We start from the raw sequence: 24,645 nt of genomic DNA on the forward strand, positions 1-24,645 counted from the left end.
GAAAAGTTGTGATTTTGAAATAGAGACAAAAAAGGTTTATTCAACATCTTTATTATGAAGTACCTTTTTAAGAAATGTACAAGTGAAACCAGCACAGGGACATCTTGGCATTGGAAAAAAAATAAAAATAAAACAAAAAAATAAAACAAAAATAAAACAAAACAAAAAAAATAAAACCAAAAAAAACAAACACCATGGACAATGCGGTGCAGGTCTGACAACACGTATGAAATGATAATGTACATATTTACAGCACAGGGTCGATCTGAACAGAAGGGAGACAGAGCAACACTGTGGCTTTGAAGAAAAAAAATTAAAAAATAAAAAAACACACCGGGAGTGACTTATGACTAAATTTTATATTAAAATTATAGACTGGTTAAGAATACATAATAAAAGGCACTGAGCTTCACAATCCCCAACGCTGCAGATGAAGGAGTTTTAATCATTTTATTAAAAATAAAAAATAAAGTCATGACTGTCCATCGCTAAAGTCAAAACAAGATGTCAGAGGGCCAAAGCAGTCTGCACAAAAACAATAAAAATAGATTTAAATTCAATCAAAAACATTCCTTATAAACAACATGCTCAGTGATTAATTTTTTTTCTTCTTATAAACAAATACATATCTAAAATTTTTCATTTTTCATCTGAAGGCATAAGGGATTTTAAGGGCGAGTTTTTCAGATTTTCAACCCGGGTGTGACGACGTTCTCGACAAGCCGACAGAACCCGCGTTTCTGACGGGAACATTCAATTATCTACCAGCATGGGGAAAAGCGCGATACGTCCGCAACAGCATGAGATCAGTACTGGAGACAGACATGATATGATATGATCACTTGGGAGGATTCCTTACAGGAAATGGGCTAGAGACAAAATAATAAAAAAAAATATACATTCAGCTCAGATACCTGGTGTTTCAGTGAACCAGCTGTACAAAAATTTGTTGTGGCACTGATGGAAACTGCTAGAAGGACAGGGGAATTTAAAATGTGTTCATTTCCTCAGCAACGGCTAGACGACGAGATTTTATGCCAATTTTGTCTGTAAAATAAACATGAACCAAAACCTACAGTAGGTCAACAGATTAAAATAATAACAGCAACGGTCTGGTTTAAAAAAAATGTAACAATTTCCCTTTTAACTTTCATCTAAGAAGCTCAAAATTGTTCCAGACCCAGATTAAAGTTGATTTTTCTGCCACTTTTCCAAGTTGATCCATTTTTAGATTAGAGTGTCACTGACTATTTTAGTTGTAGATCCAATGAGATCAAGAATGAGTAAAATAATTACTCAAAAAAATTAAATTAAATTTTTTTAAAAATGTGCAAACCCAGCTTAATTAATCCTGAATAAATATCCAGCTAACAGCGCTCCTGCGTTTTTATTCTGTCCTTTAAACTAACAGCTGCTTTGGCTTCGGGTGTGCCGTTTCAGATTGGAGAGTTGTACATACTGTCATCTAACTCTCAGAAAGACAAAATGGCAGACTTGTAAATTATAAAATCTGCAGATTGCAAACAAGAGATGCACTGAAACACACACGCACGCGCACACACGGCAAAAGAAATTAACCAGTTTTCAGCTCAACTGTGCCTGACATTCAACCTGATCTTTTCTATTATTTTCAGTCAAAGAACGCACCATTTCAAAGTGCTACCAATGTCATAGCAACACTCACTGCAAAAAAAAACACTAAATCTTATGCAGTATTTTTGGTCTAGTTTATAGCACAAGTTTCTTATTATGCTTGAATAAAGAACTAACAACTTTTCAGCAAAAGATAGCTTGTTTTAAGTAAATTATTCTTTAAAATTAATAAAAGTTTACTGGTTCCACTGTCAGATTATTTCACTTATAGCAAGACATTTTAATCCCCATGATATAAGTGAAATAATCAGACAGTTCTGTACAAAAATATTTGCACTAGAAACTAGATCAAAAATACTTGGTAAAATTATGTTGTTTTTTGCAGTGTTCTTTAAGGAGGAAGTTGCTAGAAAGCGAGGAAGGCTCACAGTTAACCATTTCTATTATTAATAAGGTCTTTAAAATGATCGAAGCACAACAGGTGGCTATTCAGAAAGGAAAGCATCTTGGCTCATAAAAGGGTAAAACATCTGTGCTTCATTTATACTGTATATGGGGAGTGATATTTCAGCAGCTAAATATATCAGATTATTTATTTTTTCTCTTTTTGAGGTTCCAACCTCTCAATAAAATTAGCCGGAAACATCAGGAGCCTTTTAGAAATCTGATTGGCCGTTTTTTTTGTTTGCTTGTTTTTATAAAAGAACCAGTTTCAGTTCCTAGAGCAGTCTTTAAACGTCTTGACCAGTAGAAGTTAGATTCTCCCTCAAAGTTTTGTTCATGGACACAATTTAAGTACAGAAATCACATCATCTCAAACTGATGTCATATCATCACTCACACATAATTAAACAAAGCTTGTGCTTGTTCAGGTTTCTAAATCCCAATCTGCTGACCTCTGACCTGCACCAGCAGCCAAACAGAGACAACTTTTAGACCAGAATTTAGAAAAGCTGGTGACATTAAAAGATTGACTGTGTTTAAGCAAGAAGGGGAAAAAAAGAGAAAGTTTGTGCTATTCCAGTGCTAATCCAACTTGTTAATGTTGAAGTTTGACACTTCTAGTGTTTTCTTGTGTTAAATTAGGTGAAACAAAACTAAATTGGCACTCAGGTTTTGACTAGTTGGTAGTTTCATTAAACTGGTGGGTAGGTAATTTTTTTTAGCTTTTTGGTGCTAAAAAGCAAAATTTGAGCACCAAAAATCTAAAGTTAAAGTTGAGCCAGTTTACTGATGTTTGCTGAGGTGGCAGCTCAAAACACTGGTGATAAGCAGGAATTGGCACAGTTCATTATTTAGACCAGTTTGGTAAGAACCCCTCCTCTGGTTTAGGTAAAGGGGCCAGTGGTCAGCAACATTCACATCTGTCAGCCATTTCTGCAATTAACCTAGCTAAACAGAATTTCTTGACAAAAGGAAGAAGCTTTATCACCTAGGAAAAACATAACTACCATTTACCAAGCTACCATTTCTTTTTTTATTTCCTTTAAAAAAATTGCTCACTCACTTCCTTAATATTTTGGACAACATTATGGATGATTTAAAGGGTCACAAGTGGCTCTGGAGCTCCAGACACCCGGTGTAAACGATAAATATTCTTGTTGTTGTAAACATGCTAATCTTTAAGAAAAAATATCTTAAAATGTCTCCTGTGATTGTTTTGTGTTTGCTTTAAATAGTAAAGACCCTTTTTTGTGACTATTTGCTCACACACACACACACACACAGTGTGACATCACCTCCACTCCTAACAAAATTGATTAGTGACAGCTCATGGCTAGAAGAAAAAAAATTAAAACATATTTTGCCTGCTGGTAATTAAACTTTGTAAAGAGAAATCAGAATCGGCTGAAATAAAATCAACTTTGGCAAAGAGGATTTCTAAAAAAAAAATAAAAAAAATAAAAAACAGGTCGAAATGGATCACAAAACGGATCAGCGCATCTCTATTTAAAATGAATTGTCAAGATGGGCATTTGTTTTAGATTGGCAAATCTACTGGAGCAACATTCCCTTCAGTTCGTTACGATAAAAATGATTCTTAGACACACGTCAGCTTGTGGGACACGTGTTCTTTGGCAGAGTTCACATACAAGACGGATAAAGGCGCGGATGTGATTGAGAATTTGCTTCCGTTTTTTTTGAAGAGCATAACGGCACCGACGAGGCAGGCACCCGGGATAAACCTACTGCTGAGGATTTCAACAAAGAGGAGAACATAAAAAAGGCAATTTCTACATTAGCTTAATTTAAAGTCCTGTAAACACAGTGATGTGTACCCACCCCGCATGTTTCCTCAGCTTCCGCTGCGACACACACGAGACTAGCACGGGGGCAGATGTGGAAAACATGAAGAGGTGCTTTTGAAAAGTGGGAATTTTTAGAAATATTATAGTGGAGGAGAACAAAAAAGCTAGATAAAAAAAAAAAAAAACATTTAAGAGAAGACGAATCCCATCGAAACGACGGAAACGAGGGGCACTTTTATGATTTAGTGACGAGAAACTCCACCGCTGCTTCGACGTGATTTTCAAAACATACACAATAATACTATATAAAGTGAGATATGACAAAACAAAAATGCAGTAAATAAGCAATAGTACCTGCCTTTGTTCATATACAAATCAAATGAAATGATAACAAGTAGCTAGAATACTTGTCCTATCAAAAACAATATGTAGCTTTGGTAAACAAGTTAGGCGGAGAACTGTCGTCTGAAAGGTAGGATGTGAGAGATCAGTGTGGAACGCGTTGGGCAGCGCGGCGGTGAGTACGACTCTGTTCTGAGGCTACCAAGGCAAAAGAAAAAAAAAAGAAAAAAAAAAACACGAGAAGCTAAGTGAAAACGTTCAGATTGTTTGTTTCTGTCCCCCCCCCCCACCGGTCCCCAGCTGACGAAAAACGAAGACGGCGAGCTGCCGTCCTGAGCACCGACTGAAGCGTTTCCGTGGTAATGTAGCAGCATTGTAATGGTCTGCAGAGGACAAGCGCTCCTCCTTTAGAGCAGAAGTGGAAGACAACTTTCATCCTCTCTTTTTTTCTTCCAGAAGTCCCCTTGCCCCTTTTCCATCAACATTTTTTTAATATATAGCTCTCCTTGTTGATCTGTAAAGAACAGAAGGAAAATATTTTTGTTCTTTTCTCCATTCCAGCATTATCTGACCCAATTTATTTATTTTTTTTAATCCAGGCAGGAATTTGTTTATCCGTGAACTCCCATCTTCCGTTCTACGTCGTTCGGAGACGTCGCTCGTCCATCCTTCTACTTGCCAACGTTCCGATTTCTTGCAGGTGTTGCGTCTCCTCGTTTCGAAAGTCATCTGTTCCTTTTCCTTTTCCCAGAATTTCAGTCAACCTTCTCCACCTTCCCGACAATCTTCTCCTCAAAGATGGGCAGGATGGCGTCGTCGTCACGGACCTCCTCGAACACAACTCCACAGTCGAACTCGTCGCTCACCTTCTTAAAGTAGAACCTGAAAATCAGAGGAGAAAGTCCGTTGTTCTCAACATACTGCAACAAAATGCAAGCCTATTGTAAGGCTGAAACTTTTTCAACAGCCAACATCCTTACATTTTCTTGGAGTTTCCTATGAAAAACCAACACAAGGTAGCACAAAACTTTGACCAGTACCAGTTTATATCATATTTTTCTTTTTTTTTTTAATTATTTTTATGTAGGCCAACAAGTTCAGTTTCGGTCTGTAGTGCCTCATATTTCCTCTGAGCAGTCCATCACCCAGAATTACTGCAGATGTCTCCACTGCCTCCTACTGGCTACGGTAGGAAAATATGACGAGGTAGCACAGATCGAACCATTACACTCCGGGGCGATTTAGTAGGGGAAATACAGTATATCCCTCACATGTAGTGTGTGTTTTTTGCAAATCTGTGTTTGTGCTACCATTAAAATTCCATAAAGTTGGATTACGTAGAAACAAGAAATGTGCAAAACTGGGCTTTATTTAGGAATATTAGCATAAAAATTGCTGAATAAAAATAAATCCCACACATTTCAGATATCTGAAGAACAATTTGAAAACTACCATTTCCAGGGTTTCCCCCAGTGTATTATAAGCCTGGCGGGCCACCAGGCTAAGATTTGTATGTTCATTTATTAAAGACTTTTTCAATAAAGCTTCAGAAGTATGAATACGTTTGAAGTGGAGTGTGTACGCTGTGTGTTCTCACCTGTAGTGGCCCTTTTTGGTAAGCAGCTCTTTAAACTGGCCCAGAGTCACCACGCGGCCCTTCACTGATGTCCGGTACGGGATGGGCTCTCCACAGAAGTAGTATGCCACGGTCATGTTCTCACACACCTGCCGCTTCCCAGACTTGTGTCTAACGGAAAGAGTGGGGACGATCTCTGTCAAACGTTTGAAATGACGGAAAACCTAAAGTTAACACAAAAAGACAAGTCGTACTTCTGCTTTGCCTGCAGTAGAGCTGCCCTCCTCCGCTCCTCCTCCAGCCTCCGCCTCGCCTCCTCGAGCTGCGTGAGCGGGTTGGGGGCGGGGTTGGGCGGCATGGCTGGGTCCTGGATGAACGGGTGCGAAGGCTGGACCTGAGTGGACGACGAGCCGGGGATCGCCGTGGACACCGAGGAGGAGTTGTTGCGCAGCTGGGCGGAAACCCATGGGTGCACGGCTCCAGGTCGCTCCACGGAGGTCGGGCGCGGCGACTCGGTGCTGGTTCCCGTTCTCCTGGAGCTGCTGGTGCTGCCGCTGAGCATGAGGGAGAGGATAGAGAAACAGGTTCAGATCTTGCAGGGAGGCGAAGAGAGCCGAGCGAGATGGTAACTGGGAGCATTCCCCACAGTAATATTCAGGTACGTCTCAAGGATTTTCAAGGTTTTTAAGGTTACGTTTTTAACCTTTTCCAGCACCACAATTGAGATAAAAACAATAAAAATGAACTAAAAAAAGGAAAGAACATTTTAATTCACTGCCTTATGACATCATTTAGTACTGTTATTAATAATGTCTTGTAATTGCAACATCTACAGCAGGGACAACTTAATGTAAAAAATAAAGCGACAAAACACTAGTTTAACAGAAAATCCTCCAATTTTAATAATGTTGTTTAAAATCAAGGACTCTGGAGGTTTAGAGTCCTTGTCAAACAGCGTTTTGACTAAAAGTCCTTAGGAAAGAAGCCCAGAGGGTTAAAGTCCCAGTTGACGGCGTTTCAACTAAAAACCTAGAGGTTGGAGTCCTTGTCAAATGGCCTTTTTGACTTAAGTCCCAGCGGTTAACTGAAGTCCTAAAAGGGGTGCGGGTTTTAACGTTTTTATCTTTTTTAATCTTTTTTTTCCAAAATGTTTCTCTTTCTTACCGTTTATTCAATGTCACATGCCGTTTTTTTTTTTTATTATATAAAGCACTTTGAAATGCCTTGCTGCTGAAATGTGCTATACAAATAAAATTTGATTGATCTATAATATAAAACTAACCCAAATTACTCAAATTAGTAAGTGACTGAGCCATTAGAAATAATAAATATTCATTACATTGAAACAATCCAAACAGTTTTGTGGTAAATGACCTTCCTCCCCAAATTAAATGTTTAGACACAATTTACGAAAAAAGACCCAAAAATATCTCCAAGAATGTTTTTACGTTTTCTAGCATTTAGTAAATAGAAAGAATTTTGGACATTATAACTGAGCAAAAAAATGAGAAGTTTAGTCTGATTCAACTTCAGACAATGAGGAAAAATGTCCATGTGTATAAAAATATCTGGTTTCAAGGCTTTTAATGGAACAATAGATTACACTTTACTACAAAACTGTGCAGTTTGAACATCAAGCGCTTTCAAGGACTTTAGACAGAAAAAAAAGCACTTTCCAAAACTTGAAATTAAATTTCAAACATCTGAACGAACCTTCTAATAACTCAAGCACCACAGATGAATGAATATAAGGACTTACCACATAGCAATAGAACATTAAAACTGACATGAAATAATAATCTATAGTAAATGCAAGGTTTTCCTCACCCATGAGAACTCTTCCTTTGTCTGTCTCCGTCCATCATCCATTGCAGAATCTTCTGGTTCCTCTCCAGATCCTCCACCTGAGTTCCTGGATAGCCCTGGGTTTCCAGTCCACGCCCGCTCTCATCAGCTTTGCTCGATGTTTCAGTCTTCTTAAAGCCCCGCCGTGACATTGTGCTGCCTTTGCTACTGCAAAAACGTAATAAGCCATTTGGAGGTCAACTGAACAAATAAGAGACAGTATTTTACTAGAGAGCAGACGCGCATGCATACCCGTAGCCCATGCCCTCGAGGGTGCTGGCTCCAGCTCCGTCTGCGTAGTTTCTCCGGCCCGCGTACTGGTTGGCTTGGTCTCCGTTCCACAGCAGGTTGGGCGGAGGCCGACCTCCCGTCTCCTCTTGTCCATCTCTTCCTCTGTGGTGGTAAACCTGCTTATGGTGGTAAATGCCTGGAAATAAATCAGGGAAAGGTTCAATGATGTGCTTTTAGCCACAACACAAGGCTGTTCCTCAAATGGATTTGATAACTAGGGAAAAAGAAACTAAAGTAACAATTTAAAACCAGAAAAATTCTGAATAAATGTAATAGGGGCCTGCCAAGGGTGCATGTCAGTCAGAACCCAGCATTCTGATTCTGAACTAAAATATAGTCAATAGTGGGTGCTGTATCAGTGGCATGTTGGCTAACATGGACTTACTCTATTCACTATGAAACAGTGTATGTACTAAAATGCTAATGTAACCCGTGTTAATTTAACAAATATGAATTATAGCCTGTAATACACTACATTGCCGATAGGTGGCAGTAAACGGTTTCAAGTAGTCTAAAACTACATTGATATGCTGAAGAATATAGACTAGAATAACCAGAAGAAGAAACGGGAAAAATGTTTTGTGGTCATTTTATTGACAAAACTATGTTTTATTTTTAATATTTTTCAATTATTAGTTTCATCGATGGTTGATTTTTGATTCCTGTGTACCCGGACCCGGAAGAACTTTGTTTTTGATATTACATTTATTTGTTTTCTTGATGCGAATCTCCGGTGAGTTCTGTGCTGCAATTAGCTTTGTTAGCTATTGATTAGCCACAAGCTAATATTTTGCCGTTATGTATTAAAAGTTATATTGTAATTTCATTTTATAGTTCAATGTTGAAAGAAAACAAAAACAATCGAAGATACTCGTTTCCGATTATCTCCGATTGAAGATAATCGGAAGAATGCATGTTCTCTACATTATATTTTGTATGTGAATTAGCAATGCTTACGGCTAACTCAGAAAGGCTATTCTGCTAATATTGCGCCTTTTTTTCTTTGGAATACTGATACTGATGAAGTATCTAGTGGCAGTGAGTTATTTATTCCACTGTACGGGATTGAAGAATGCTAGAAAAAGATGTCAATTCAGTGAATATTAGGTTGTGATGTTTTGTTGAGCTAAACGACAAAATTGGTTATCGCAGCTGGAAATCATTGTATCTACATGGAGTGAAAGATAGACTTTCACTGAAGTGATTTAGAATGGTATATCACACTATAGTAAAATACAGTTCTGCTATATGCAGGTTGGTTTTTTTTTGTGTTGAGAGACATCGCGTGAAGAACGGCGAGCCAGGATCCAAAAGAGCAGATTGACATTGTGTCTACTACGACGTCAAAGAAGAACCTTCTTCTGTTCCACTTGATCGGTGGGATTGCACATATTAACACTACCCGGGTAGCTACCATATAACATTCAGATCTGAAAACTGAACTGAAAACAAATGAAGGGAAAGACTTTTGAACTTGACTGACTTGACTTAGGACTACTAAAAGAAAACATTGACTATTTTGTTGTTTCATTATTGTCAAAATGTGTAATAAATGTGTTTATTCAACACATCGTTTCCCTCGTTCCTCCTGAGTTGAACCTAGTTCTGATGCGCTAATTGTAAAGATTCAAAGTCACTGATTCCTTTGTTACAGGTGACTTAACCAGATAAGTACAAAGTCTTACACTAAGGTTAGCTTAAATGTTGTCAGTAGCATTTGGGGTATCACTAGCGTAGGGACTTGCACTGACTTACACTATTCAGTATGCTAAATGTAGCTAGCTGCTAAATGTAGCATATACATAAAAATATTTACCAAAATGCTTATTTTAGCTGTAAGGCTAATGTTAGCCTGAGGGCTATCGCTAGCATATAGGGGAACAACACTACTTGGCAGTATGTGGTTTATCATTAGCATGTTGACCAACAGTGACTTACTTCACTCAGTATGGAAATACCGAGTGCGAGCTAAAATTAGCCAAAATGCTATGGTTAGCTTAAATGCCGTCAGTAGGGTTACTAGCATGTTGCAATGCACTGGGGAATCCAATGATTTGGATATAAATGTTCATTTTAAAACTATAAACGACTGAAATAAACAAATAAATACATAATCAAAGCAGACACAGAAGAGCAACACTTTCTACAGAACAAAATGGATAAAGTATAGGAACCCTGAGTGGTCTACCTTTAGCCCCTACGGTCGGAAGACTCTGCCCCCCTCCTCTGTGTGAGGGGTAGTGTGGAGGCCCTATCCCTCCGTCGGGTGAGCGCGACGATTTGGGCGGAGTGTGCCGCCCTCCACCGCCTAAGCTGCTGTTGGTTGCCCCCGGTGACTGGCAGCCCGGCGTCTTCATCACCCGCTGCACATGTTCGTCCAAAATGGATTCGGGGTCGTCTTCGTGAGGGTCCTCCATGGCGACCAGGCCGCCGTACGTGGTGGCTGTTCCCGTGTTCGCAGTGGTCTCTGAATAACGGGCCCCGTACAGAGGTGGAAACGACGAGGGGATGGGAAGTGGTATGCTGTGAGAAGACATGGAGGTCGTCATGGAGACATCGGCGTCGTCGCCCTCTTCTTCCTGTTGGGAATGGAGAGCAGAACTCAATATTTGGTCATGTGTACATACAGGTCCTTCTCAAAAAATTAGCATATTGTGATAAAGTTCATTATTTTCCATAATGTAATGATAAAAATTAAACTCATATTTTAGATTCATTGCACACCAACTGAAATATTTCAGGTCTTTTATCATTTTAATACTGATGATTTTGGCATACAGCTCATGAAAACCCAAAATCCCTGTCTCAAAAAACTAGCATATCATGAAAAGGTTCTCAGAACGAGCAGTTAACCTAATCATCTGAATCAACAAAGTAACTCTAAACACCTGCAAAAGATTTCTGAGGCTTTTAAAAACTCCCAGCCTGGTTCATTACTCAAAACCGCAATCATGGGTAAGACTGCTGTCCAGAAGGCCATCATTGACACCCTCAAGCAATAGGATTAGACAAAGAAATTTCTGAACGAATAGGCTGTTCCCAGAGTGCTGTATCAAGGCACCTCAGTGGGAAGGAAAAAGTGTGACAGAAAACGCTGCACAACGAGAAGAGGTGACCAGACCCTGAGAAAGATTGTGGAGAAGGACCAATTCCAGACCTTGGGGGACCTGCGGAAGCAGTGGACTGAGTCTGGAGTAGAAACATCCAGAGCCACCGTGCACAGGTGTGTGCAGGAAATGGGCTACATTCCCCAGGGCAAAGGTCAAGCCACTTTTGAACAAGAAACAGCGGCAGAAGCGCCTGACCCGAGCTACAGAGAAGCAGCACTGAACTGTTGCTCAGTGGTCCAAAGTACTTTTTTCGGATGAAAGCTAATTTTGCATGTCATTCGGAAATCAAGGTGCCAGAATCTGGAGGAAGACTGGGGAGAAGGAAATGCCAAAAGTCCAGTGTCAAGTACCCAGTCAGTGATGGTCTGGGGAGCCATGTCAGCTGCTGGTGTTGATCCACTGTGTTTTATCAAGGGCAGGTCAATGCAGCAGCTATCAGGAGGTTTTGGAGCACTTCATGCTTCCATCTGCTGAAAAGCTTTATGGAGATGAAGATTTCATTTTTCAGCCCGACCTGCTCACAGTGCCAAAACCACCGACCATGGTGTTATTGTGCTCAATTGGCCTGCCAACTCTCCTGACCTGAACCCCATAGAGAATCTGTGGGATATTGTGAAGAGAAAGTTGAGAGACGCAAGACCCAAAACTCTGGATGAGTTTAAGGTCATCGAAGCATCCTGGGCTCCATAACACCTCAGCAGAGCCACAGGCTGATTGCCTCCATGCCACGCCGCATTGAAGGCTGCAAAAGGATTCCTGACCAAGTATTGAGTGCATAACTGAACATTATTATTATTTGATGGTTAACTTTTTTGGTATTAAAACATATTTCCTTTATTGGTCGGATGAAATATGCTAATTCTTTGAGACAGGGATTTTGGGTTTTCATGAGCTCTATGCCAAAATCATCAGTATTAAAACAATAAAAGACCTGAAATATTTTAGCTGGTGTGTAATGAATCTAAAATATATGACAGTTTAATTTTTATCATTACATTATGGAAAATAATGAACTTTATCATTCACAATATGCTAATTTTTTTAGAAGGACCTTTACATGAATAGAAATGCAAAACTTAAATCCTGACGTCTCCATGAGTCTTTCTGCTGCAGGTGGGCGGATCGGTCCAACATAACGATACCGCATCGGTATCACTACCTCATTAATACTAGTTAATATCATAATAATAATGTCAAATTCAGTCCAGATAAAACAAATCTAGATTTTCAATGTCCAGAAATTGTGACAATGTGCCTGATTTATAATGGCAGATCTATTGAGTCGAAATCTATGTTTTGTGCTGTGAGTGAAGTCATGCTTTGTCACTTATTTGAAATTATATTTAGAATTCCTAATTACACTTTCTGAACAATTTGAAAGAAGGATTGTTGCGGTTTATTTTCTACATACATGTTCGACTAACTTAGTCAACCTACAACCTACTACATTAGGTGTGCCCATCTTCTCTATTTAAATCTAGTGATTACTGAAGGCCAATACAGACTTCATAATCTGCACTCTTTTGGTTGAATGCAGTATTTATTTCCACTTTGGCTTTATGTTGTTTACTTTTTATTCAAGTACGTTTTTTGTTAATGGAGACTGAGAATCCATTTTATTTTTGTTTTTGGTTGTTTTGTTTGTTTAGTTTATTAGTTCCAGTGTTATGTGTTCTTTTGAAAATAAAGTCTATCTATGGCAGAAAAACACATGCATTATTACATCATTTCCATTAAATCAGTATCAAAAGGTCTTGAAACAATATTATCGTTTATTGCGATAATTTTTTAGACAATCGCTCAGCAAAATTTGTTATCGTGACAGGCCTACTCTCACCTCACCTGCTTGCTGCAAAAATTTCTAAGCGAAACTGGGCCACCAGTAAAACTAGATGCAGATGTGAAGTGGTTGCTATGGAAATTCAGACCTAATAGTTATGATATTGTCCTTGACAGGTGGAGATACTGAAAGTTGAACAATTTCTTGAAACATGGAATACATTAGATGAATTACCCAACACTTGCACACATAATGTAACCTAGAGAAGAAACTCCAAGGTAAAACTCATTCCTGGTAATTCTTGCAACTTCAATAATGCATGCTTCCTCCAACGTAGACCTCGTCAGCCCTTCCAATCTGAACACTCACCAGTCGTACTCTCTTCAACCTTTCTTCAAGCCTTTCCTGGGCATCTCGTTCTCTGAGAACAGCCTCCAGCCTGTTGATGAGCTCTGCCGCAAACATCTCCGGCTTTACATGGATGTCCTTTGGTATGTGATACGTGCGCTTCGAGGAAAACATACAAACAGGTCACATTTTAAAAATTACATTCTGCTACCCGAGTAAGAATGTTAACGTGAAAAAAAGAACTGCATTACTCTGATAGATACAGCCAAACCAAACTTGGTCACTGCATCACATTTAAGTGACATTAAATAGTAGGAACGGTAGAAAAGAAAAAAAAACATCAGCTTTGAAATCACAACTGTAGGCACCTTGATACATATATTTGACCTGTATCTTCTCAGGACAAAGAAAATCCACAGAATTTACTCCTGGAGAGGATTTAGGTGTCTAATTTGCCACATATATTTACATTTCTAGCTAAAAGACAAAACAAATACACTCACAGGTATATGAGGTAGGGGCACACGGCCATTGGCTTTGGCACTTTCATGCATCTCTTTCCGATGCTGCTTCCGATATCTGTATGGAGGAATACCATCTCTGGTAACACACAAAAAAAAAAAAAACAGGAAACTTAAAAACACAAACTTTACTCTCCTGATCAAACGGGCCTTGATGCTTTTAAGTGGATAAAAGGTGTGAATGAAGTGAAGATTAACTGCTTACACACTGCTGTCGGTCAAGGACATTGTATCTGCGTCGCTTGACATGCTCTGCTGCTCACTGTCGTTGGCGCTGGTTACTGGGGCCCGGGCGTAGCCCATGTTTGCGTAGTATGGGTTTACCGGCTCTCTCCAAGGTCTGAGGGAAGACGGGAACAAAAATCAGGATGTTGACATTAATGCAGAACTTTTATACAGATTAGGGATGCAGATTTGTTACTTTTATTTTTTAAAATTTGAAAAATGTGCTAAATATGTGAGCAGGACCACACGGAGGGTGGGTGATTGACAGCAATAAGACCTGCCTCCTGGCTCTGATTGGTTGTTTCTAGTTAGCACTGGGATAAGGCAGAGGAGCTCGATTTTTTTTTCTCCACACATTTTTCTCATACCATACTGTCACGACATAGTGACAGTTTCAACAAATGTAAAAACAAAACAAAAAATTATATTTATAAAAGTTACATACTGCAGCTTTAAAATACACATTAAATTAGTCTGACCTTTGTTTCATTTGTTCACACTTCTTTAAGGGTTCAATTTGACTTATTAAATGGATTATGTGAAGTTGCATAACAGAAACGAGCTGTACCAAGCATTTTCTTTAAGCTAAAGCAACACAACTGAAACCTTCTATACCGCCCTCAGCTTTGCCTGAATAACAAAACGGATTATGGCATCAAACTTTAAGCTACTGCTATTATACTCCTGCTAATTAGGTCACAGCAGCACACACCTGTACTCCCTGCTGTCCTGCCTCCTCCTGTTGGGTGAGGCCCTCTGCGGTGCCGTTTGCATGAGCAGGCTTTGGGTCAGCCTACTCACTGGTGTGTCGCCGCAATCTTCTTCATCTTTCTCTTCCTCTTCCTCTCGAACTCCACCTCTAAAACATAAAGGAAACGCATTCAAAAAGGCAAACTTTCCCCAAGTGGTAAAGTGTGTGTGTGAGTAAATTTCAGTTTCAACTACAGTGCTAAATACAGGTGTATCAGTACTTCTTGAAACATTATATCCACAATATTGGGATTTTTTTATTTTGTCATGACAGACCAAGATCAATAAAATAAGCTCATCATTTTAATGCAGAAGGAAAATAATTGGTATCCAACCCAACTCTTTTTTTGTTTAAATAAAGACCTTAAAACCGAGAAGTTTAGTTAGTCATTTAGTTGTATCAGCGCTTTTTCCTGTTACTTTGTTCTTCATGTAAAGGACTTTGGAAAAAAATAAAACTGTATGAATTAGGGTTGAAAAGATTCCTCAAATAATTTGGGTACTTCAATTACTAAAAATCTTCGAGGTAAATTATCTGACTCAACGCCTTGTTAAAAATACCGTATTAAACAATTCAACTATTCGGCACACTGTGGTAAGGCAGAAAGGTTATTTGTGTTGCATGAAAACAATGCTTCTGCTAACTGCTACGCTGTTGACACACGTGTGCTGTGCTAAGCGCTATTTTTAGGCAAAAATTAAAATTCATCCATAGTTGCCAAGAGGCATCATTTGTCCGTTTTCAAAATGTCGCCAGAATGTTTACATAAATGTGTGATAATCTGTCAAGTTACAGATGTAAAGGGAGATTTAACTAATCATAGTGGCTGCATTGCAAGGTATTAAGTAACAATCGGTAAGTTGTATGGAAAACAAACTGCAGGTGTGTCAAATGAAGATAAAAGCACAGCAACAGATTGAAGGCATGAGTTAAAATGCATTTATTTGTTACATATGTTTCTATCTCTACTTAAATGAAATACTTGCAGTGAATATTTCAAGTTTTAAAGTATTTATAGTAGTTAGCAAGATATAATTCCTCTGTCACACAGCAGAGTTTTGGGCCATTTGCTTTTCTAGATGCAGCCTAAGGCTGGACAATAAATCAATAAAATATATTGCAATAGACATGTGATCAGTATCAATAGATAATACATCTGATAGAATGTTCAATCATTTCACTGAACTCCGATCCAGAACCGAACAGCATTCTTGGAGATGTAGGCAGAAAAAGGCCTCTCACGATGAGCTAAGCTGGGTTGGTGGCATCAACCAACTCACTCTCTATTTGGTTACCTAGCAACAATCTGTTGAGCACCTTGTGCACCAACAGTTTCAGGTTTCGCCTGAACTGCTTGAAAATAAAAAAAAATGGCGTGGAGAGAAACCTCTGGATGAAACAGGAAATGTCACAACACGACACCAGTTTGGCGTCGTGACAAACTGGTGTCACGACGCCAGTTTGACATTTAAAACAAAAACTAATCAATAATTATGGATATCAACCGATATGAAATGCTTGTATCCAACGCTTGCTTTACTTAGCCAAGCTAAATAAATTAGATAAGAGCTCATTTGGGAGCAGCAAAGTCTCTGGATGGACGATGTTCTACTTATTAGAAAAGCTTGATTATAAAAAAAAATTATACTTTGTATTGTCCTTAATATTTTCCATTGTGAGAACTTTATGTCTGTAATAATTTTACCCAGATTACAAAGTAAAAAAAAGTCTCCATCTGCATCAACAACCATTACTACACGGGTCAAATTTCTAAAGCAGTACCTCGGCACGGTGGGGGAGAATGTGCACACCACACTTTTCAGAAACGCTAAAAGATGTGACAAATCGTGCATTGTTTTGGAATATGCACTTTCAAAGAACCTGACAACAAAAGCCAAACGCCGAGGATTTGAATGGTGATGAAAAGTTTGTCTCACCTCCACTCCACATCCTCAGCTAGAGTCGGCAGATAGCCGGGCGGCGGCTTGGCCGGGCCCGATGAGGGACTCTGATCGCTGGGATTGGGCTTGGGGCTCTCTCCTCCCGTCCGGGTGTACTCCAGGTAAAGGTCAGATTTAAGGAACAGAGGGTAGGTGTTCTCCTCCATCATGGCCTGGATCTCTGTCTGAGCCTGGAACAGAAGTTTTTTGTTGTTGTTTTTATCCAAGATCATGACGATTTTGTACCATTGTACCGTTTAAAAATCGGTCCAGTCTTTCAAAGTGGCTTATATGAATCACGATCCAGCTGTCTAATACAAGCAAAACTTCAATTTGTTCACAATTGTGTCTGAGATTAGGGAAAACAAGACAATGTTTCAGGATGTTTATGTAATAAAAAGATTTATAATACAAATCAAAAGTCATGACTCGTCTCACATTTTGGTATATTTTACTTTAGAAATATGAGTTTTCTCTAAGTGACTTAAAAGGTTTTGATGATTAATCATCTCGTCTTTCTTGCATATTGGCTTATTTCTATTCATTTTCAGATCCTTGAGAAAGGACAAGTCGGTGTGTTCACATAGAACGGAAAATTTAATTAAATTGTTGCGCTGTCCGTTTCTAGCAGAGTGCCACAACAGCTTTGTTCTAATGGTTTTAAAAATAACTTGGTAGTCTCCCCATAGAGCTAAAATTAAAAAATAAATTTAAAAAAAACTTGTCATATAATAGTTACAGAACGATTCATCTCTCTGTACTTTTGTTTTGTCTTTGCTTTTTTTTTAAAATAATTTAAGTACACATTTTACACAATTTGCATTAGTCATGATTAATTGATTATTGGCAACTAATTTATTAATAGATTAATTGATAACTGGGGCATACAAACTAAAAAATGTCTTATGTTTGCATTTAATAAAAAGGAATTGAATTGTTTTCTTGCATTTTGTATGAATTTTTAAAATTGTATAAAACAGGCTTTAGTAAAAAAAAAAAAAAAAAAAAAAAAAAAAAACATCTGCTTGATTAGTGAAAACGGGAAAACAAGCAGTGAAGTATTTGACTGAACTCGCATAGTTTTAGCAGTGAGGCTGGAGGACATTTTAGTTAATAACAATTATAATAATGTTTAATCAATACAGGGGGAAAATAGTCTAAATATTCTACAGCCTGAAATCCGAGTTCTCCCACTGTTTGTTCAATGGTTTGTTGTTTTTACAAACATGATTTCCAAAAGCTTCATTCAAACTAATCCCTTGGCTGTAATGGTGTGTACAAAATTGTCAAGACAAGAATAGAACGTTTGACAAGTGAGCCATAACGAAAGCTTCACAGAGTCCTGCTTTTCTTTCTTCTGAAAGCAATGTCCCTATAAAAGGTTGCATCATTCATAACAAGCAAGCCGTTGCTATTTTACACACATCTGTAGTGAAAGAACAAAAGCTGATTTTTGCTCATTTTAGTGTCTTACAGGGCCGTTATGTATTTTCCAGCCACAGTGTAATTTTATAGCACAGTCAAGTAACCATGTTACCTTCAGTTGTTATAAAATGCTGTCAAACATAACTTCAAATTTTACTTTGTAATACAATCCCTTGAAATTGGACCTCTGTCTCTTTAAGAAGCTCCTGCTCTGACACTCCACCTTCAGGAGGTCATCACAACATGGCTCCTCTATTAACCCTTTAACATTTTTACCAGCGTTGCAGAAAGAAGTAGCTGCTATAATGAGCTTACTATATGCACAGTTCTCCCAGGTGTTTGCTAATTGCTGCTGGCTAGTCTGAAGTAGTTGAGTGAATGGGCTGCAGAGGAGGGGTGCTGTGAGAGTTGGAAGTTTGGAAACTGCAGCTCAGAGGAGCTTCGTCTTCGGAGGCGGAGCTAGGTCCACCCAGGTGTTTTGCACATGGAGATTAAAGGATTTCTCAAACATGCATGAAAAAAAAAAAATCAAGGCAACACTCCAGGTATGTTTTTGATTATGGAACAACATCATAACATGATGTAAAGATCAGAAGAATTGATTTTACATAATACTGGCCCTTTAAAAACAAAACATGTGCGACACCTAATAATGGTAAGAAACAACTTGGTGTACTACTAAGGCAGTTTTTGGATTATTTACTAAAATCAAACTAAGGAGACCCAGTCTGTCAAAGTGAAACCTAATGAGACAGAAAAGCACCATTTGTGGTGCTGAAAGTCCAGCCTTGTAAAAGCATTCACAGCTGTAAGGTAAGCAACAGGGCTGGTAATTCAAGCATAATTTCAACACTTTAACTTGTGACCAAGATAACCCAGAGATAAGATCATATCCAACATCAAACCAGAGTACCTTCAGGTGATTTCCATCCTTTGTAGATAGGCTGAGCCTGAGATGAATGATACTAAGGTTATGTGGGGGGATGAAAACTTTGTGCGGAAATGTTTGATTATCTGAATTAGCTGTGAAGCCGCCAACAGTAACTTCATCCGATTATGTGCGTCAACGGCGAGAAACTGAAGGTTTTACAAACGGGCGGTGACAGAAAACTCAGATTTGGTTTAACAGGAACAAGACATTAATGTTTTTCTATTTTGTGAATGCAAGCACTAAAGATTGTATATTTAGTACAATACTTACTGACATACTGAGATGTGCTCATACTTAGTTTATACCTGCATGTCTTTTTTATGTGGGCTAAGCATATTGGATTAGTCTAAAATAGTTTCTTTATAGTTAATATGTCAAGTAATTTTACAAGTAATCTAAAAATAAAGAAAAAATGAATACAGCTTTATGCTGGATTTTTTTAATCCAGTCTAATGGCTTTTATTGGATGCCTAAACCTAAAATAAGGTTAAATTAAAGCAGAAGAAACATGCACACTGTAAAGCATCAAGACATATTATAAAAATTCTTATAACTCTAAGTTAAAGTGTTCAGCAAGTTGTGGATGAAAAATATGGTCAGAATGAAGTTGAAGCAAAGACAAATTCACCAGTCATACACGGGTCCAGATTCTCATTTGTTCAGAATGAAATGTAGCACAGGAATCTGACTGGCTTCGTAAAGTAAATTCAGTAGTAATTTCAAACAAATTGTAATTTTTTTGTCCCTCCTCATGCACTGCAATTTTGTCAAAGTGCTAAAATTTGCAGAGCGTGGTCTTCCAAAACTTCTAAACAGTTGCACACCCTGCCTAATTAGTCACTGAACCAGACACTTTATCCTCGAGTTTGTTTAGAAAGTGCAGAACAAAGCTGACCAATGAGAGGAGGGAAACTGTACTGAGACACACACACACACACACACCCCCACACACACACACACACAGAGAGAGAGGACCCCAGAAGCCTGAAAAGTGAGGGCGACCCTCCAATAGACACACCAATATCTATATTGGGGAAAAAAATCTAGATCGACTATCAGTGACAATGTGCCAAATCCAGAAGGGCAGATCTATTAAGTTTAACTCCATGTTTTGTGCTCTGAGCGAAGTCATGCTATATTACTTATTTTACATTAAATTTATAATTTCTGACTAGTTGCACTTTCTGAACAATTTGAAACAAAGTTGTTGCAGTTTGTTTTTTTTACCTATTGCTTTTGTCAGTTTCTTTATTATTCATTTTTCACTGGCTGTTTTACTCCTAATTGCAGAGACTGAACAAATTAAAGTTGTTGCTTGTGACACATACTCCAGATATGTCTTTGTTTAGGGAATAACATTGTAAGAAGATGTAAAGCTCAAAAAAGTTGATTTCACACAACACCATCCATTTTCTATAATAATACCCACATTGCATGCAGTGTTTTAATCACCTGTTCAAACATGGCGGGGTCTAGATGTGGCTTTCCCACGCAGTCTCTGATGAAGCTCTTCGTGGCGGCTTTGATCGTCCTGGAGACGATGCCGCTCCCATCCACAATGTACTTCCTGTAGATGACCTTGGCCAACTTGGCTCTCTTGTCCTGGCTGGTCTGCCGGAAGCCCGAGCACGCGAACCAGAAATCGACCAGGTCTTCGCACCCTTCCTGACATAGGAAGCTCCGGAACAGGTTGGTGCCATCCTGGTCGTCCAGGAGCGAGTGAAGCGACTCGGCCCACTTCAGGTACGGCGGAGTCGGAGACGCCGAGCCCTCCGGCTCGTAGCCCAGGTCCAGGTCGGGTCGGCGTGGGGTTGCGGACGACGAGGAGGAGGGCATGTGACTCGACGGGTCTCCCATTTTAGAAGAGGGGTATCCCTGGGTTTGGGACAGGCCGCCCGGACGGCTGTTGCCTGACTGGACCGGCGGGTCCAAGTCAGTGCCCTCCTCGCCGGGAACGGGAGGCCGGGGGGCATCTTCAGTGAAGTGCGCAGGGCCGTTCAGAGAGGCCACGACGCCTCCGCCGCCCCTGTACCCGACCCCATGTAAATCTCTGACAACGCTCATGTCTCTGGTTGCAGAAGGAGGTCAGACCTTCCTCTGTAGCAGTGAGTTTGCTGGAAAACAATTCACCCTGGGAAGGAAAACGGAGACAGCTTTAGCAGTATGACTCGGCACAACAAACGTAAACTTGTAAAAATATAGGAATGACTAACTGATCCATCACAGCCCACATGAGTCAGACCGCCTGCGTTAGAGAGGTTGCTATCAGATCACACAGCTGCTGGATTTATTATTTTACAACCTGGCAGAGCCATTGTAGAAAACACTTTTTATTAGCTTCAGCAGGTCGGATTCGTTTCCAATCCTCGAGACGAGACAAAAGACACAGATTTTCATTCGTAGTCTACTTTTTCTTTTCCCCCTTCTTTCCATCTACAAAATAAAAACTTTCAAATCTGATGGAAACATACTTTATTGTCCTGAAAGTGAGTAGGATTAATCTGAAAAGCGACAAAATAATCTGCAACTTTCAAAGTACACCAACTCAAGCTCCTTTTGACCCCAGTAAAATTTGGTTGTCACGTAAAAAGAAAACATGGCCACTCTGCCAGGTTTATTTCGCTTTTAAAACATGCAACACGCTCAATAAATTTCATCCAAAAGCAATATCATGCCAGTATCCAAGCAGCAAATAGTGACAGTCTGATTTGAGTCTAACCTGTAAACTGATTCAGGTTAATACACAAAACTCTTAGGTTTTAAATACAGATCAGACTTTTACCGGCCTAAATCGATTTCTGGTTTTATCTTGAATTTCTAAAGCCTGGTACACAGTAAGCAATCTCCATACATAAAATATGACCTACATAATGTAACATGTAAAATATATGATGGCATCTCTGGTTACACTGCATGACGAGAGACAGCCAAATGCTAAATGTTTCCCAGCAATAATAACGCAAACAAATGAAATGAAGGCAATTTTTTTTTTTTAACTATTTAATAAAAGGTCACCACTTTGCTTTTATTTTAAAGTAAGCTGCAGAACATAAAACACAATTTTGAATTTAAAAACCCACAAGTCTTGCTCGTTAGTATCCAAGTGCTGCCGTTTGTGATTCACTTGATTTGTGATTTTGAAAGTGACACTGCATCATCCCCTAAAAGCAACCTTTTTTATGTGCTGTAGTGGTTAGCGGTTGATAATTTGATGCTTTAATGCAGGTTAAGCATATTCAGAAGACAACCAACCTGTTCTTTTTTACCATCCTGTTAATGATGAAGCCAAATGTATTTTTGTTTCATATTACATTCTGCAAACAATACCTTGACTTAATAAAATGACTATTGCAAGTTAATTTGACGAAAACCGAATTGAACATTTCAGTTGTCCTCTTTCATCTACACATATGAACTTTGACAGAATTTATATTTTATTGCTCTTCAAATGAGAGGGAACAAATTGCCATGCAACTGGGAAAAAAAAGCTAACAGCTGCTTGTAGTGCTCTATCAAATACAACCATTTCTAGTGGCGGACAATGATTTTCAAAATCTTATCACATCTAGTTATAGAGTAGAAAAAACTAACACTCAAAATTAGACTGAATACAAAACAGCAGTTTAAGTACTAAAATGTTGCTCGGCTAATTCGTCCCATAAGCTAGCCAGCAACTATAAGTTTTGCGACTTGAAAGCAAAGCTCCCGAGGGACCAAATACAACTGAGAACAGTGTATGCAAATTTCAAAGCAGAGGTTTACTGCTAAATTCTTGCTGTCTGTTTACCATTAATCTCGCCGAGCAGTGCTAAGAGCCGGTGTAGCTCACTCTTTGGAAAGTTAAACGACATTTCTCAAACAATCAACTAGTGTTAAGAAGCTAAGACAGCTAGTTAGCCTCGTAGCAATGCCACCAGCGATGCCAGAGCTTTGAAGTGAGAATCTCATTCATGTTGGCCTGCAAAAGACGGTTGGGGGATGGGTACAGCAACAAACTCCACAGCCACACAAGACGGGCCTGCATGCAACAACACTTTCAACACAAGCGTAATTTATACACTTAGAGAAAACTCCTGCGAAAGCAACACCAACTTTCCTAATGAATTCGCCCGACATAAACCGGCTGATGTAACATCAAAAGAAACAAGAAAGCGACGGCACGCTTTCCACTCCAGCAGCTGCAGCAGCGGCGGCAGAAGCAGCTAGCTTCGCTTCTTAGCTAGTTTGTTAGCTTCCGAAGCTAGGTGCGTTAACGTCCCGTGTTTTCCCCTTAAAAGTATCCGTCCTACCGTCTCTGAAAGCCCGTTCCCCGTGGTCCGCTGCATTGGGGATACTGGCCTGAACACGGTGCTCCAAAACGCGGCATGTGGATCGATTTCAGTTAATAAAGCATTAACAAAAATATCCCGTCGCCTTGCCCTCAACTCCCCATGGTGGTTAGTTTCAGAGCAATAATACAGAGAGGGACGGAGTACGTGCGAGCACGCCAACTGTTAAGTACGTTCACAGGGACTGCAGGAAGCCGAGCGATGTCAAGAACTGAACCTGCAAAAAATACCAACTCTACTATTATGACTTTTTTTTTTTTAAGTAAAAGTAATGACTTAAAACTGAGTTTTATAACTAAAACATACATACAGAGTAAGAAATTATATCCCTTCTTTATTGTGCTAATGCAACTCAATTGCACAGATATGCCCATCCCTTACAGCATCCCCCGTAAAATGTGCATTTAAAAAATCTGATTAAAAAATATATTTTATTGTAATAAAAGTGTACTTTTTTTTACACTTTCTTTCAGAAATATTATGCTATAGCAACCACCCGCTTACATAATCTTGTAATCTTATGTATTTAAAGATTGCTCTACTCAAATATTTTAAAGCTGCCATATGTAACATTTATTTTAAAAAACTTTTTAAAAAAATAGTTGTTAAAACTGTCGCTATAGTAAATAGCAGGTGTGGGCAATCCAGGTCCTCGAGGGCCGGTGTCCTGCAACTCTTAGATATCACCCTGGTCCAACATGCACCTCCTAGTGCAGTCAAGTTCTCCAGAGTCCTGCTAACGACCTCATTATTTGACTCAGGTGTGTTGAAGTAGAGAAACATCTAAAAGTTGCAGGAGACCAGCCCTTGAGGCCTGGAGTTGCCCACCCCTGGTATATAGTATGAGACACATTCTGTGAAAAAAGTCAAACTTCACTGTCTTCTCCCAGTGCTAACTGCAGAAATACACTATACTCAGTAAGAAAAAGCCAATCACAACCAAGAGGAGGGTCTTAAAGCTGTCAATCAAGAGTGTGCACTACTCACACCCTCCAACTTGCTCCATGATTAGGCCTGTTGCGATAAACGATAAATCAATTAATCGCACGATAAATTAAACCTATCAACTTCATTTTAATTATCGGCTTTATCGTCTCTTCCTGCCTTTTTTTCTTTCTATTGATGACAATGAATGAAAAAAGGCTCAGCTCTGGTGCTCTCCTGACCCTCCCTTCCTCATTTCCTTAGTGTAATGTCCAGCTCACATTACACAAGTTGTTGGCCCATTTTCTAAACCTGAGAGACACATTAGCCGACAGAAATCGTAGGTATAATGGTTCGATTGGGTTTGATCGTGCCATGTGGTGTCCAGCCACATGGGCACAAAATGATGGCTACAAGTTCAGTTAACTAATTTTAAAACCAGGCATTAATCAATGCTTTACTAGAA

The 24,645-nt window shown here is 39.2% G+C and overlaps 1 protein-coding gene across 1 annotated transcript; it reads right to left on the minus strand.

The window, feature by feature from the left end:
- Nucleotides 1-35: 35 nt before the first annotated feature.
- Nucleotides 36-23,430, minus strand: LOC103456513 (axin-1-like). Its single transcript, XM_008396153.3, has 13 exons — nt 23,217-23,430; nt 20,380-21,058; nt 16,569-16,762; nt 14,593-14,739; nt 13,861-13,995; nt 13,638-13,734; nt 13,156-13,293; nt 10,085-10,475; nt 7,858-8,032; nt 7,588-7,773; nt 6,015-6,314; nt 5,782-5,931; nt 36-5,066 (listed from the first exon to the last, which is right to left on the minus strand). The coding sequence occupies exons 2-13, from the start codon at nt 20,989-20,991 to the stop codon at nt 4,940-4,942; spliced, it is 2,652 nt and encodes an 883-aa protein (XP_008394375.2). The 5' UTR covers nt 20,992-21,058; nt 23,217-23,430; the 3' UTR covers nt 36-4,939.
- Between the last annotated feature and the right edge of the window lie 1,215 nt (nt 23,431-24,645).

The sequence above is a fragment of the Poecilia reticulata genome, chromosome 1 (genome assembly GCF_904066995.2).
Source record: "Poecilia reticulata chromosome 1, P_reticulata-male-v2, whole genome shotgun sequence".
NCBI classification, from domain to species: Eukaryota; Metazoa; Chordata; class Actinopteri; order Cyprinodontiformes; family Poeciliidae; genus Poecilia; species Poecilia reticulata.

Coding starts and splice junctions, on each gene's coding strand:
- LOC103456513 (XM_008396153.3), bottom strand. CDS start 20,991: ATGAGCGTTGTCAGAGATTTACATGGGGTCGGGTACAGGGGCGGCGGA. Junction 13,996..14,592: donor CAGGACAGCAGGGAGTACAG/GTGTGTGCTGCT, acceptor GTCTTCCCTCAG/ACCTTGGAGAGAGCCGGTAA. Junction 5,932..6,014: donor CTACTGCAGGCAAAGCAGAA/GTACGACTTGTC, acceptor TCTTTCCGTTAG/ACACAAGTCTGGGAAGCGGC.